The sequence below is a fragment of the Stigmatopora nigra genome, chromosome 4 (assembly GCF_051989575.1).
Source record: "Stigmatopora nigra isolate UIUO_SnigA chromosome 4, RoL_Snig_1.1, whole genome shotgun sequence".
Taxonomy (NCBI): domain Eukaryota; kingdom Metazoa; phylum Chordata; class Actinopteri; order Syngnathiformes; family Syngnathidae; genus Stigmatopora; species Stigmatopora nigra.
The window spans coordinates 12,953,669-12,970,243 of NC_135511.1; the positions used below are offsets into that span (position 1 = coordinate 12,953,669).

Genomic DNA, 16,575 nt, shown 5'->3' on the forward strand with positions numbered 1-16,575 from the left:
TAAAGGAGGTGAGCCTGTCAGGCAATTGGAAGAGATAATCGGGCATTTATTCGATGAGTTAGTTATATTAAATACTAAGTAACCTTTGTGCGAGTGGCCCTTTTTTAATCATTTGACCCTTGAATGAAACTAACTTTTAATTGGATAATTAAACAACAGCCCTGACTTATTAATGCTGTGTGTGCAAAATCTTGGCCTTTAAAATGTTCAATCAAGTCAAATATATTTGGGGACCAATTTTTTTTTGGTATATTTAACCCCTGAGCACAAAAATGCAGCTTTCCAATAATACACTGGAATTATCCAGGATGAGCAAAAGGGAAATTAAAGGATACTTACCGTAAAGCCTCAAACCTCACACAGGTAATAAATGAGTGTCTAAAATCTACTAGCAAAGCACCACTTAACTAAACTATACAAAGTCAACATAATTGTATCAAATGTACTTTACACAGGTCAAATATTTTCTCTTTCTTTCTGGAGACACATGTTGCAAAGTTTTTTATTGAGATCTTTTATCATTTCAAAGTCATTTGAATGGTTGCAAAATGATCAAATATTTAGAAATACTGTAGATTGTTGTTCCAGCTGACGAATGTTTATTTTGATAGTGTTTCACTCAAGCATAATTGTATGTGTTTTGATATAGGGAGCCATTTGAGTATTTTGCCTTAACGATTCTAGTATTTGTACAATGCAAATAACGACAAACTCCATTAATATACATTCAAATGAATTTTAAAACCATTAATTACACTGTTACAAACTATTATAACTAAACAATTAGAGACTCTTTCCAAATTAATACAATACATGAGATAACTACATATGAAATTAAGTATAGTGTAGACTTTATGCTATTGCAATTCAACAACAGTTTTGAGACCACACACAACCTGAATGTGTGCCTCTATTCAAATGCCTCACTTGTTAAAAACATTACATTTTTATTCACGATGATAATTACCAATATTCGCAAAATGGCAAGTCTGCTCCCGTTTCAGTGCCATTGATGATTTTGCCGTCACATTTTTATTTTAATGCCTGGAACATTGGGATGAGAACAAAACTAGTATTACAAAATCTTGTCCTTATATTTATTCAATTGGACATGTATGTAAAAAATGTTTGCAAATCATTGAGTAATATTTTGATGATAATTTTACACAATCTACCAACTTCATTGGGTCAGGGTTTCAACCAAACTTGACTATTTAAATTGACTCTTCACATAAATACATGAAACACCAATTGAAGTTGTGTACATATATAATGGGCACAATATGTACCGAATGAGGTAGATGTAAAAAAAAATCCCCTTTTTCCCATAATCAAACATAATTAGATTAAAATAAATACTGTAATCCATCACATAAATACACAAAACTATTTAAATAAACAACATTTTCAACTCATAAATTACATACATGTTGTATTCAAACTTTACTAATGTTTAACAGAGATAAATTGGATAGATAATAAGAATTAAAATGCTCGTTTAAAAATTAAAAACACTACGAGTTAGTCATAAATCAACACCAACTATACAAATCTTCTTTTTTCCTTTTTCTCTTCCCAATAGAAAAAAATGGAGATTGTCAATGGCAGCCAGTGAGTTAAGCCGTGTCTGACTAACCCATGATAGCAATTACTTTACAGTCTATTATCATGCAGCAATTAAGTGTAATCATTATTTCTAACCGAAAAAATTAAACTAGTATTGGTACAATATCGCCATCATAATTGTCCAAATCATTATTGGCAACCACAAAAAATTGCATCGGTGCAACATTAGTTTTATCTACTGTGTATATAGAGGTACTACGTTCTGTTTCTCGTTGATGGGCGAGGAATTTAGGCCTTGTTAGATTGAAAGTGGGTGGCTCTTTTGTCGTCTAAACAGTCACAGAGCACAGAAATCAGATTTCTGCGAGTCAGTTTGAAACCACGCGTACACGAGTATTTTTTTCTTTATACTTAAGGTTTATATTAACATCACACTGATGCCTACCTTAGCAACTGATGCAGAAAAGCCTTTAAATGAGTGCTGATTGTCGACGCAACTATATTCAGATTACTTGCAAATGACTCCTGGATAGCAAATTTCAAGATTTGCCCGCAGTTTAAATAAATGTAACCACCACAAATAACGGTTTGAACCGATTTTGTTAATTCTTCCACACTGTTATTGTTGCGCTTTAATATCAGCTCCTTGATGACTTGGAGAAATAGAGGCGGAGCAACTTGATGCTCAGGGGGAGGACATGGAGTTCCTATGCCCATGAGTTGAGGAAGAAGATGATGAAGATGAGGAAGAGCACGACGGCTGGAATTGCGTGGGACTGGGCTTTCCCAGAGTTGCACATTGGCTCCCACGATGTCCCATCATCCCCGCTAATGATGACTGGCGAGCAAATAGGACCCCTGCAGAGCAAAAATGAACTTTGAATCAGCATTAGACCCTTTAGACTTGACTTGATCCATTCCTCTCCAAAGATTTACTATAAATTTCATCATCTCATACACAATATGGGGTTTAAATAACACCTTGAGGCTTGACGGCAGTCTACTGCATATACTAATATACAACTTTTTTCAGTTTTCTCTTCTGTGTTTGCTGAAGAGTGTTTCCAAGAGTGAGTTTGGATTTGATTTGACAGCCATCACATCTTTGTCAAATCCAGGACGCGGTAATTACGCCAAAGCGCAAGTTGCCAAAGTTAGACACACACACACACACACACACACACACACACACACACACACACACACACACACACACACACACACACACACACACACACACACACACACACACACACACACACACACACACACAATGACAATAAGCCCAATCGACCCTGAATCCACAGGCCCGGTTCTGAGATATTTAACCTTTTTAATTCTGTTGGACAGCCACTTCATTACAATGGATTTTATAGCAAAGACATCAAATTGTGCAGAGGACTAAGCACCAGGGTGCTGCTATAACTTATTGAATTTCCTGCCTGCAATTACATCAGCAAACGGCCCCTCTATTTACCTGTGTAGACAACTCCATTTATTTCTATTGACATGTTGATGCTGCTAATGCCGTTGGTAGACAGGTTCAATGCGGTCTCTTGTCTATCATCTGTCAAGAGAGGAGGCAGAGGAAAACTCAATATGAGCATTTAGAAGTGGAACAGAAGAAGCCAGAGGAGCGCTGTCGAGTATTGGTGATAATGTGGAGAGTGACAGTAAGCGGAGAGCTTTATTAATGACTTCTGAGGAGAAAAAGCTCTCGTAAGATATTACAAAGTACATCATAACAAGGTTTTTTGGGGGGGAGAAGGGAAGGCAAAACGCATTGTTTTATTTGGTGTTAAATTTAGATTTTAAGAAATGTTGTTTCTATTTGTATCTGTCTGATGGAGATAATCTAACCGAATCCAATCATGACACACTGTTGGGAGATCTTGAATCGATGTATTGATCTGAGAGATGTCTCTGATAATGCTACAATAATGATATACTCTATTGAGTGAAAAAAAGATTATAGACTTGTTGTGTGTTTGTGAGCTTGACAGGCGGACCCCTGTGAACATACATGTGTTGTGATTTGTTGTGTGGACTCCTTCTGGGCACAAGTTCTTTTCACTTCACGGAAAACTACTACTTCGGAACAAGACATTTTGCAGAAACGTGACAAGTTCAGAAGTAAAGATGACCAGAGGATCTTTTCCTATAGGCTGAGCTCTGTAATACTGAACAACACTTCCGATTGAAATAATGTTCTAGCCCCTGCTGTTTTTTTGATTGTCAACCAGAGTGAGACTTCATCTGCATGTAATGATCCGTGGGGGTGTGCAAGTGTATGTGTGTGTGTGTGTAGGGGGCTTCACTACTATGCTTCACCAATGGTTATTGGCTAACTGTATTACCCGGGTCATTTCTTTCTCTGTGCATTGAATACAAACGACAGTACTGCTCAGAATGTCTTTGAAGACTTAGTTAGGACAGCGCTTGACTGAATTTTGGTGTGCAAATTGGTGAAGTTGAGTCGTGAATGTCTTTTGGATTGTCGTTTGGTTGCTCACTTATCTGTTGTGTTGGAGCTTGTCTAAAAATATTCTAAAAACGGTCACCTCTGTTGTTGAGTTTGATGCTTAGCGGTATCTGGGTAGCCATGGCCAGCATATTATGTTGCAGTGCTTGTTGCATGGCCCTCTGTTGCTCCTCTGCTACCATCATCTTCCTCTTCTCTTGGGGCTCGCTGCTTTCTAGCTTATCCCGAAGCTGCTCCAAAGCAGCAGCCTGGATGGCGGCGGCGGCTTGAGTCGCCGCCACCGCGTGAGCCGCAGCCGCCGCCTGGCTCGTCACAGTCGCAATGTGATGGCGGCTGGGAGACAGAGGCAGGACAACTCGACTGGACAGGCAGCTGGCCACCACTGAATCCTCTGGAAAAGGGAATGCGTTTTATTGTTGACTCATTCACCACCATGGACGAGTACAATACTCGCCCATTGTATTTTTCCTGCAGGGATGTTGGTGATGGTTGTCGTGTAAAGTTGGAGAACTGCTGTTCTCAAAGGTTCTATTACCTTTCTCAAAAATAGGTATCTGGGAATTGGCGGGCATTTGTAAGTGGGCAAGTTGTATCCTTGGTGAAGACAGCATTGCGGGCGTGCCGACGGGAGAGTAGTCAAAGATGGGAGAAGCGTAGCTCTGCCGGCGACCTTCCCGCCGATTGCTGTCGATAGCTGCTTGGAGCTCACTGGGGGAGCTCAGTCCCCGCTTTTCACATTCATATGGGTAGAGGTACTTCATGTACCTGTGAGCAAAGAACACATTCTATTATTTAAAAATTTCACAATATAAGCATCATCGAATCTCCTGCAATTGTTAGCCACATTCGCCATGCAATTGATGGAAAAAAGTCCAACGGTTTTAAGTGAATATCTGCTATCCAGATTTGTGTGCTAGAATAACAATATGTAAAACTGTAACTGTGGTCGTCAGAGCTAGAACAGAGTCTTTTGTGATTGTTCCCTGACTAGAGTGCGGGTTATTAAGCATCTCAAGTGCCTTCATGTCTCATACTCACTGTGTTCGGAGAGTAAAAGCTGCACTGGTAATGGAGGTAGGAAGGTTAAGGCCTTTGGTGATCTCACGCCATATTTTCTTATTGATGACTTCCACTAAGCCGCCTTTTTCGGTGACGAGCTTGTAGAGCATGTAGAGATCCAACACCTGCTTTGCCATGATAGGAATCCGATTCACTGGGGTCCCTGCAGAAAGCAAACACAATATCCACAATCAATTCCATTAACTCTGGTTCCTCCATCAATAGGCGTCTCCATCTACTTATAAACACAATTTATCTCAAGCCAATCAAATGTCTGACAGTTTTGGGCACAGAAAGAAATGAAACATTCTGAAAGTTTCTTCTTTTCTTATCTTTCAATTGACTTGGCAACAGTTTTTGTTTAAAACTATAAATGTAGCAATTCTGTTCCTTAAAAACCGACATTCAAATTGTATCTTCCAGGAATGAATGAAAACAAAAGAACATCCAGTTTAGCAAAATGTTTCCAAAACATTATGATTATAATCCATTGTAAATTGGAAGAAATTTGATACTTAACAACCAAGCCGAGACTTTTTTTTTTAGCAAACTAAAAACACTGATAATAATTTGTAGTATCTGCAATTAAGTGTCAGACAGAATGCACACTCTTTGTTTTAAGATTCCACAGTGGTTGACCCCAAGATAATTAACCTGCATTTTGCTGATAGAGTTCCATTGTGCCCATTGGATTTACCATAATAGAGATCAATAGCTGCAGAAATATAGTGCAAGTGGCAACGAGGCCTATACAGTGAGGGGGTGGAGAGCTTGAAGTATCGTCTGAGGTGGTAAAACCACATCAATTAAGGCCAGTAATTATGGGTTCATTTTGTGGTGCTGGCATGGGAACATACGAGAGAGACTCTATTAAAACACAAGATTGATGTCCACTTCTCCTCTAAAGACAATATCATCAATACATCAAGGCTGCACAACTTGCAACCAGCAGAAAGTGCCCAAGTGGCCGGATTTCCACCAAAAATTGCATCGGCAGGTAATGAACTTTCACGGATAGCTGAATTGGTCTAATTAACTCATTGGCTGCCATTCACAGTGATACTCGTCCAATTCTTTGAACCAAGACAAATGGCGTAGAATCATATTGTTTCAGTGCCATGACCGACAAAAGATTTCCAATCTTTTTTAAGCGGTAGGAACTGGCTGTGATCAATGAGCACATTATTAACAAAGTAAAAATGTACACCCTTCAGAGACAGGGTGGACCGGTATTTAAAGATTTAACACCGATAACCCTTTACAGAGAAAGTGAATACATTAGTTAATTAAGAAAAATAATAATGTTTGCAATTTTTTTCATGATCATTATATTTTCATATTAATACATGTATACATTGTTAGTAAAACCTCATTGACTGTGAACACTGTTTATTGCTATACTATATACTATCATTATTTCTCAAGTAACACTCTTATTTCATAATAAGTGACCATCCAATTCCTTAAAACCAAGAAGATTGACAAGGGTCTACGGCCCATTCTTTTTGACTGAGAGAAGCGAAAGATCCAATTACTTAAATGAGTGCCTAGTAAGAGTTAAAAAAAAATAGTGGTCTCGCATGAGAGGGTTAAATTAGCACACTGGCCAGTACACAAATATGCCAAGGGAGGTACTGGAACGATTGGGATACAAGGTCATGAAGTTCTTCAAGGAAACTAGGCTCTTTCAATACTGACGTTGATGTATTTGTCCCATTGATGCAGTGAAAGAGATATCAAGTATAAAAGAGTGAAGATCGGGGCCTGTTGTCGTCACAAATTATCTCCTGAGGTCGTATATCACGCTGACAATTAACGATGGTGATGCAGACTAAAGAAGTACTGATTAGACTCTTTAACAGTGTCCAACAGTTGCCTTCAATGGATGCTCTCCAAGTCAAGTGAAATTATAATTGGAGAAAAGTCAAGCATGGGGACCTACGGGCTGCTAAATTCAAGCTGATGCTTGCTTTCATTGCTGATGGCTTTGCTTTTCCAAGTTTGCACTTCCACGTCGATAAGAGGATGAAAAATTCTCCTTCTCATTGATTTTGCTCTTTTACCTTGTGAAATGAACAATAGCGCGTACAAGCACATAGGAGGAGATAGGACCCCACTGCCATAGCTCCTCCATTAATTGATTAAAAGTCAAATATTGACACACAAGTCTTTTGTCCCCACCGTGTATAAAAAAGATGGAAAAAACTAGACGAGAAAACAAAACATAAAGTGAAAGTGAAGGAAGCTTAGAAGCTAAAACAGGAGACCTATTGCAAAGTACCAAACGGCTTAATTTAGTGCCAGTTCAATCGATGGCGCGCCCATTTATTCAAAGTAACACTAAAGGAGCCTTTTCTTCTACAACAAAGTATTTAAAGCAATAAGACAGAGAACAAAAGTTGACAGAGTTAAGAAAAAGTGCTGACGCCAGTCTTCAGAGATCATTTGGAACTGCAACCTCGGAGAAACGCTAAATCGCAAAAGAGTATTTATCAAGACACAAAAAAAAGATGTTCCCAATCCATTGTCGTTTTTTTTACTTTGGTTGAATCTCTCATTTAACCTCCCATGTCTTACTTTTAACAGCCAAGTGATTATTGGGATTTGCAAAACAATCAGGAGCCACGACTTTGAATCTTTTAGGAAGTTTCACCAGATGTATGCTTTCTTCCTTGATTTAAAAAAAAATAACCAACCATAGAGGCCCTTTACATTTGAGTGCAACAAAATGATGCACATAGAACTATATTTAAACAAGGAAAATGATTGTATTATCATTAAAGTGTAGATATTTGGAGGGGACATCTCACTTTTGACAAAAGATCAACAAAAACATACCGCGTTTCTGCATGAAACTGAAGAGGTCATCCAGAAATTCTTTACGCTTTCCGTCCTCATCCAGTTCATACAACTAGACAAAAAAAGGAAGGAAGACCAGTAATTACAAAAAATGATAATAAAAATGTTTTGTCTCCTCGCGATGAAAGATACTACTATATATTCTATATGAGTAAGCTCGACCTTTAAAGTACAGTGTCTTAAAACAGCCATTCCAAAATTTAGAAACTGTAAAAATACATTTTTAGAATGGCAAATTTGGATTAAAAATGTAAAAACGTTATATTCATAAATGCACTTTATTTCATCCACGTGTATCTTTTGACAGAATGTTTTTTGCAGACCAGTTAACACGTTGTGCTTTACTGTCATCTAGGCGCTCTGATTTTTGTTCCCTTTACCTTAACCTTTCAGTATTTCTTTACTGTGGACCACCTGTATGTAGGTCATCACTGACAAAGGACTGGTAAATTCTCTTCCTCTGTCACTCTCAAACACACACACACACACACACACACACACACACACACAGCTGTTGAGAAGTTGGTAATTCAAAAGAATGCCAATGTTTCAAATTCTGTCGAGGCGTGTACGTGTATATGAGTGAGTACATGTCATGCAAATATGTAGGAAAATGTGAGTTAAATCTTCCATTGAGGTAGTACAATAAATATTGTACAGATTCATTTTCACATGAATTTTCTGTATTACTTGTTGTTTTCTGTCTGTGCAAGCCTGCAGACATATTTCCCTTCAATTATTCACGCTATTTTGTTTTAATTGTTAATGCATTTACCCTAAATTATGAAATGTTCCGGCCACAAATGTTGTTTATTTACAGTGTGTGTAGTTTCAAACGTTTTCAGAGCATCTGAAAGTATTATGATGGGGTTGTTTTATTACTTTTTGCAGCTACCATGAACAAAAACAAACTTATTACTGATTAACAATCATTCAAGTGTACTGTGTTTAGCTATGCATCATATTATTCAGGGAGCAAATTTGATCTCTCACCTGCTTAAACTGCTCCTCATACGTCCACTCGTGGTGCTGAGGCTGCAGGGGTCGCGGTTGACACTCGGGGCGACGTCCCGGGAACGACCCCCCGGGGACTCGGCTCATCGGATGCACCGGCTCGCTCTTCTCGGACAAGCAAGTTTCCTCGTAATGATTAGAAGGCTCTCGCTCGTCCTCGAGTGCCTCTTGCTCATCCATGTCCTGCGAGTCTTCCATCTCGCCGTTCTCCATGCTGTTTCGGGGGGAGCTTCTGTCTTCGCAGGCTCCGCACACCTGCGTGGCACTACGCGTGAACCCGGGAGGGGAACCGGGAGGAGAACCGGCGACCAAAGCACCGTGCATGGCCGTCTGATAATGACGGAAGGCTAGGGCTTGCTGGTGTATCCGGCTCTCCACCATCGACATCGGGCAGAGGTCTCGCTCCTTCCCCGATGGACGCAGTTTGTCGTCCAGGGCAAGTCGCTCCGCCTGTTGCCGCTGGAGGTTCTCCATGACCGCCTTGAGCTTCATGCCGTGTCGCTGAGCCTGCACGCCGGCGAAGGGGGTGTGCGAAGAGGCGGGGGGTGCTCGGAGGAAAATCTTACCGGTGGGCGAGAAGCAGCCTTCCTGCGTGGAGACAATTAGCACTTCTTTACAGTTTTTTCCCTTCCCAAAAGTAACTATACACCCCAAAGAGGATTTAGAACCCACCCTGAAAAAATCCCAAAAGTGAGCAAAGTTAAGTTGATGGCAATGAAATCAGCTGTAATAAAATGCAAGGGCTTACCAGAGAAGATTTAGTACCTAAACTTCTGTTATCAACCATGCTTCTTTTTTTCTGGGGTGCAAAAATATAGTTTTGGTTTTAATCACCAGTGATGGACAGCATGAATCCTATCAAGTTGAGGTTGTTGGTTAAATAGATGACTTGAGCGATACTGGGATTGAATATAGTGGAGCTGAGGAGTTTATGGCAACAAGTGGATGGTGAGAATGACCCCAGAAGTCACAGATCAGTCCCCCTGCTCATCTGCTGACATCATATCAATACTGCCACAAGGAGGAGGAACGTCACACTCCTGTGGTTGGCTCATTTGTCCACTTTGGCAACATTTGCCAATTGCTTTTCATTTGTTTCAATCAAGCCCTTCAAATGACAGCTTAAGTGTTCATGGTATGCATTTATCTATTGCAGAAATAAGGAAATGATCAAATATAGAGATTTTTTTGAAAGAGTAATGCCTGCGTAGGAGTGTATAATATGGAATGTATTTGACATTTAAGGGAAATGTTGATTAACAAATGCAGAGAATTAATCACCTACAGATTCATGGCAGAAAAAAATACTATGCATTTTCTAATATCTCAGAAGGAAAACATCTGATTTTGTGAAATTGAGTTATACAAATTTCATGTGCAGCCAAGCTAACCCCTGATTGAATGCAATTATTGTTTGGCTGGGGGAATAATAACATACCAGGGTCCAAAATGTCATAAGCTGTTTTCTTATGGAATTTGGATTTGGTAATCAATAGCAACAATATCAAATATATAATATCAACCTTGAAATAATGTATTGACATCTGTAAGGGTGCCAAGAGGTTGAAAGACATAAAGTTAATTGACATACATAGTTGTTATCTTTATTCCTATCATATATGTATGTCTCTATTCTAGATCTAGTATTTATATATCATAGGATAATAAGAAATAACTCTTATATTACACTGCCATCTACTGCCCACTCCCTCATCACCAGGAAAAACATAGATTATGTCAACGGCAGTGTAAAGATAGTGTTATTCCTATATCCCGATACTTTTTAGTGATCTAAAGTTAGGGTTAGTAGTAATATATTGCCATTTTTTTTGTTGACGCTTGCCGTTAAAACCGGGTTTAGGTGACGTAAGATGACATCATTAAATTGTTGACCCGGAAAGATTTGTCCAAAGAACGTCATTTGATGACCCAAAATGGCGGATTCGCAGTCTGAGGTGGATGTCTGGGTCCAAAGAGTAGTAAAAGACATTACAAATGCATTTAAGAGGAACCCTAACATGTAAGTGTTATATCTGTGATGTTTCCCGACTAAAGTTGTGCCTGTTTCGTTGAATGACCTCATGCTCGCTGTTGTGTGGGCTTCGACTATAACCTGGAATGTCAGATCGTATACTAAAGCAAAGTTTAATATTTTTCTTTGGCTGCTTATGGCTTCATTGTACGCCATTACCCGAGTTGCAGACAGAGTGCCCCTTAGGAGGTTATGGTTTGGAAAAAGTACTAAAAGTACTTGGGCAAACTAACCATCGTCTGCAGAAATCCTGCTCCAAAAGACTGAAGTTGTTTGTTCTTCATGCAAAATACCTTTCTAACGCTGTGGTTAAATTATGTACACATTACAGATGAAGTAAAATGTTTTAAATTGCAATGTAATTCTTTTACACCATTGCATTGCAATGTAAACAGCGCAAATCTAATGCTATGTATAATTGACATTCATCTCAGATGTCAAACGTAACATAACAGTAATAAAACTCAAATTTTAGTTGCATGACCCCATCTAACACCAAGAAATGCCAAGATTTCATAGAAACATGCAGTCAGTGATGTTTCGGATATTGAATATCGGCGACGATATATTATAGCACAAGGATGGGTGTGTATTACACACAGAAACATCCATACAAACCACGAGGACCATAGAACTTTCATTTAGAAAAGGTTTCTGCTTTAATTTGTCCTCAAAAGTACTTTATAGTCTCTTGAAACCACATCCAGAAGAAAACTTTTGGCATAAAAAGATCATTTCTTATGTTGTTATTTTTATAAATAAAACGAGCAGACTCCTAAATCTATGGTCTTCTTCCTAGTGATGAGATTGGTGTGATTCCATGTCCAGTGGGACGATACAATCGGAGTCCTATCGTGATGGTGGAGAACAAGTTGGGTGTTGAAAGTTGGTGTGTCAAATTTCTACTGCCATATGTACAGAACAAGCTATTATTTTACCGCCAGAGGAAACACAGGCTGGATAAAGAAGGTAAACGATCCCAATTAATGTTTAGTCAACATAGCGTTTGTCTTGAACAGATTAAAAGAAGAAATTTGAACTGGTGCTGTATTTAAAACAATCGGACTTGACAAATATTAAGCATGGCTACATTTTGATGGTTTATTTCGAATAAATTGGAATTTGAGCTGATTTTTAAAAAATCATTTCGTTTTGCGAACAATGAAATGTAAAACTTAAAGGTAAAATTTAATTTAGTTTTTCCCCTCAGCTCTAGTGGATATTACGTCGACCCTGCTGCTGCTTAATCCCGACTTTACCACTGCATGGAATGTCAGGTATAGCCATAAATGCAAAAATCATTGAATAAGAGGATGCACATAATGTAGGAAAATGGCCGCAATTCATTTGTGACATCTGATTTACAGAAAGGAGTTGATTCAGGGTGGAGTCCTTCATGCGGAAAGGGATCTATATCTTGGCAAATTGGCTCTCACCAAATTCCCCAAGAGTCCAGAGACATGGATACACCGGTAAGGCACTTAATGACCAAATGGAAGTTCAATGATAAATGTACATGCTAATCAGTAACTGATGCCTCCTTACAGGCGGTGGGTACTGCAGCAAATCCTGACGCTTCTCTCGGCTGCAGATTGTGGTGGAAAGCAGTCGCGGGGTGGAGCCGAGCAGGCAGATGTTGAAAGGAGCCAGCAGTCCAGTTACCAACTTGCTCAAATGCTCCAGGAAGAGCTAAATGTCTGCTCGCATGCTGCGTGTAGTTATCCTAGCAATTATAACGCCTGGTCCCATCGGATTTGGGTACTGCAGCACATGGCCAAAGGCAACGTCAAGGTGGGTAGGAGCCACTTGTCACTTTTCTAATTTACCAAAGTATCATCCATATTAAACAAAATTATAAATGACAATTTCACGGTTTTCTTAAACTAATGTTTTTTTTATACTCCCAGCAAAACGTTCCAATCTAAAAATAGTTAAGTTTTTCATAAGGCCTTGTTTTGTTTTTGTTTTTTCATTTCCTTCAAAGGTTTTCCATGATGAGCTTGCCACCACGTGTCAGTGGGTGTCAATGCATGTATCGGACCACAGCGGCTTTCACTACCGCCAATTCTTGCTTAAAGAGCTCATCGAAGAGTTTTCTCCGACGCCAGCGTCCAGCAGAAAATGTTCACCTCAGCATCAGTCCAGGACAGCGCCCAACAATCTCCTCTTGAGCTCCATCAATGTCTCGGCCAACGGGGAACAGTTGGGAAAAGAGACCACGGATGAGGATAAGGAGCTTGAATTAGCAAAACTCTTTGAGCTCTTCCACCAGGAGATGGAACTGTGCTCAGACCTGATCCGGTCTTTCCCAGGACACGAGACCTTGTGGAGTCACAGGTGAGAAACCCAAGTCACCTTTCCAGTTTTGCTGACCATAATACTAATCAGTATTTGGCACATGGGCAAAACTCGGGTAAATCTCCGTGTGTGAAATAGCCCATCATTTATTAAACCAATTTTGATCAAAATATATATATATTTCTATACTCCTCCTGTACTCCAGGCGGCATGTCTTCTATTTGTGGCACCAATGGAGGTGGGAACACCAGCTGTACAACTTGAACAGCAATGGAGACAACCTCCTCCATAATAATGGTGACACAGCTCAACTGAAGCCAGATGCTCAAAGCTGTGAAGATTGGGGAGGAGGCACAATGGAGGTAGATGGTATAGCTTTGCCTCGTGACAGCAAGCGCCTGAAGAGGGGTCTCCGTTTGTCCAGCCTTCCCAGCCTGTCCTCAGAGTGCACCTTTCTTAGCGATATCCTAGACAGCCAATGTAACCCAGAACAGAGACACTTTGGCCTGGCATACAAAAAGTGGTTAAACTCTGTAATTGGGAAGGAACTTTGAGAATGATGTGGAGGAACCCATTCTTTTAAATAGTAACCTTAGAGGCCCTGTCAAGTGAAAATGTCGCTCGTACATTTGACACAACGCAGAAAAAAAGTGTTTATTGCCCACATTTAAAATCATTTTTTTAAACATTTCTAAGTACAGTCGTCCCTCTACTTATGAAATAAATTTGTTCCAGAAGTGGTTTCGTAACTTGGATTTTTCATAAGTAGAGACGCATTTTACATGACGGTCCTCAATAGACGTGGAAGTGAAAAATGAGGTCAGCTTTTAAAACTGTCTGGGGCAGAGTACTGAAAACTGGGAATGGAATTCAAATTATTGAGTTTCTAAAGTGTTCTCAAAACTACATATTCCCTTGATGAATCTAATATTCTGATGGAAAAAAAAAACCTCCCTCACGGCGATAAGCCACCGATGGAAGTGTTTTAAGGATAGGCTGCTTAAAAGGTTTTTTAAAAAAACAGCTAAAGGTATATATTTTGGTGGAAAAAATCACTGAAATGACATTACAGGGTCTTTTAATTTGCCCTTTACTAATATTCTCATGCAGTGCTGCCAGTAGGAATCAAGTTTAGGAATGCATAGTTTGTCAGATATCTGGTTTATTTTTCCATTTCCAATCACAAAAGAGAATTGGGTTCTTTTTTGTACCATCATTCCATTGCTTATTCATTCATAGCGTCCACTTTGTCGCTTTAGTGGGTCGGAATCTTTCAAGATGGGAAATTTCACATTAGATGCATGCTTTGTTAACCTACATTTCTTATACATTCATTTTCCAACTGTTTATGCATCATATAAAAAGTACACATGACTAAATGTGGAGTAACATCTACTCATGACATTTATGCTTCATTCTCACATGACATTGTGAAGTTTCTCTATCTGTTTTATTCCAGAAGGGACTCCATCCATTTAAAGTTTGACGGGGTTCTCAATTTTATGTTTTGGACTGCTGTGAGACTAATTATGGAGTCTTTGGCGGCTCCGTTGTGCAATCTTTCCTTTAACAGAGTACGGCATGAACAATCATTTTTAGTTTTTGCTTTAAAGCATCACGGCTATTGAGCACAGCATCCAACGTCAACACGAGTGAGTAGGAGCCTCGATCAAGGATATTATAGCATAGCAATGAAGTGGGAAGCTTGTAAGCTATTGTTACAGTCCTTGTTTTAGCTGTGTTGTGTGCCACACTGAATTGATCACTTTAACAATTCCTGAATTGTCATTGTTTTAGTTGTACAACATTTTGGGCTGCATTTTTTGTTTGTTTGAGTTGCAATTTTAAGGATGTTTTTTTTAAATTCTAACTGTTTGCTTACTAGGTCATCTTAATGAAATGTTCTACATTTACTCAGAATGAAAGCTACATATATTTGATTCTATAAGATTGTTACATTATATTTAGGATACATGTCTGAATTGTCATTTCATGTTTTCACCCATTTTATCATAATCTATGGTGGATCAATATTCTTTAATTATGCATCATATTTGGGTACAGATCTTTGATTGTTAGAAATGTACATAGTTGCACAATGTTGCTATTGGTTTTAAAAACACTACCATATTGTTTATTGCATAAAAGATGACATTATATCATGTGTTAATTCTAAAAAAATGCATTTGTCTATACAAGACATTTTTGTGTTAGGTACCAATGTAATATTTATATAATGTTATTTGTTAACATCACAATGGGTTATTGCAAACTAAGAATGTGAGTTGCTGAAGGAATCTATTGTAATAGTGAGTTTTAATCTTATTTAATTTAAGACCACATCACTATGTGCACATTTTGAGATCCATGAGAAATATGCACATAGAACTCAGGTAAGCGGCTAGGAAAGTAACATCCCTCCTCAAATACCCGATTTTTGGGATTTCAAAAGAGAGAAAAAGATAACCATTGTACTTTCAATCAAAAAAAATATGATTGACCAATAACATCCAGAGAAAGGGCTTCTCCACTCATTCATGCTCAGCTGGCCTCCTGGCACTCGCCTAACAAGCATTACAAACCCTCTGGTGTGTTCAACTCTTGAGTTATGGTGTTGGTTGGAGACATTATTTCTCTGCTTTTTTTCCCCAAAAACCTTGTATTTGAACATGAGTGAAAGTGAAAGATACATTTGTTGAGTGATGTTTTTCATTGAAAATGTGCTTCCAAGTAACATTAACATCACTTTTTGTGTACGCCTATAAAAAAGAAAACAGGGTTAGCGTTCTTATACCATTCTGAGTATTTTGCTGTATGTTTTTGCTTGTTCCTAACAAACCAATGTAGCCATATCACTACTTAAACATCTTACAGACATGCTTTTACACTCAAGATTATCTAAATGTTTCTAATGGTTCAATAAGCTTTTTAAAAAATAATGTAGCTCTTTCTTTTTTTTCTGGAATAATTTATTGTATAAACGACCAGTGGAGTGGGTACTTAATAATCTCACTGTTAGTTTTCTATTTATATAGAATTAAAGATTTTTTGTCTTCACTTTTGGTGTGCTTTTTTTTATTTTACCCTTGTAATTTTTCAGTTGCGTCCTCCAATAACTCCTTTATGATTGACTTCTACATAAAATATGCAAACCTACTTTAAAAAAATGTTGTGACACTACTATATATATAAATATATAAAAATATATATAATGTGTATTATTTTTTATTTGGAATGTAATTTCTAGTTTCATGAGGGCTAAATA

General features: G+C 38.5%; 2 protein-coding genes across 2 annotated transcripts; one reads left to right on the forward strand and one right to left on the reverse strand.

The window, feature by feature from the left end:
- Positions 1-2,017: 2,017 nt before the first annotated feature.
- Positions 2,018-9,767, reverse strand: arid3c (AT rich interactive domain 3C (BRIGHT-like)). The gene is made up of 8 exons (XM_077714677.1): positions 9,729-9,767; positions 8,960-9,568; positions 7,946-8,018; positions 5,087-5,270; positions 4,584-4,813; positions 4,128-4,439; positions 3,044-3,133; positions 2,018-2,424 (listed from the first exon to the last, which is right to left on the reverse strand). The coding sequence occupies exons 1-8, from the start codon at positions 9,765-9,767 to the stop codon at positions 2,252-2,254; spliced, it is 1,710 nt and encodes a 569-aa protein (XP_077570803.1). The 3' UTR covers positions 2,018-2,251.
- A 1,099-nt stretch (positions 9,768-10,866) lies between these two features.
- On the forward strand, positions 10,867-16,367 carry LOC144196048 (protein prenyltransferase alpha subunit repeat-containing protein 1-like). Its single transcript, XM_077716025.1, has 7 exons — positions 10,867-11,000; positions 11,812-11,981; positions 12,223-12,289; positions 12,380-12,484; positions 12,560-12,803; positions 12,997-13,349; positions 13,516-16,367. Exons 1-7 carry the CDS (start codon positions 10,915-10,917, stop codon positions 13,862-13,864), a joined length of 1,374 nt encoding a protein of 457 aa, XP_077572151.1. The 5' UTR covers positions 10,867-10,914; the 3' UTR covers positions 13,865-16,367.
- Positions 16,368-16,575: the final 208 nt, after the last annotated feature.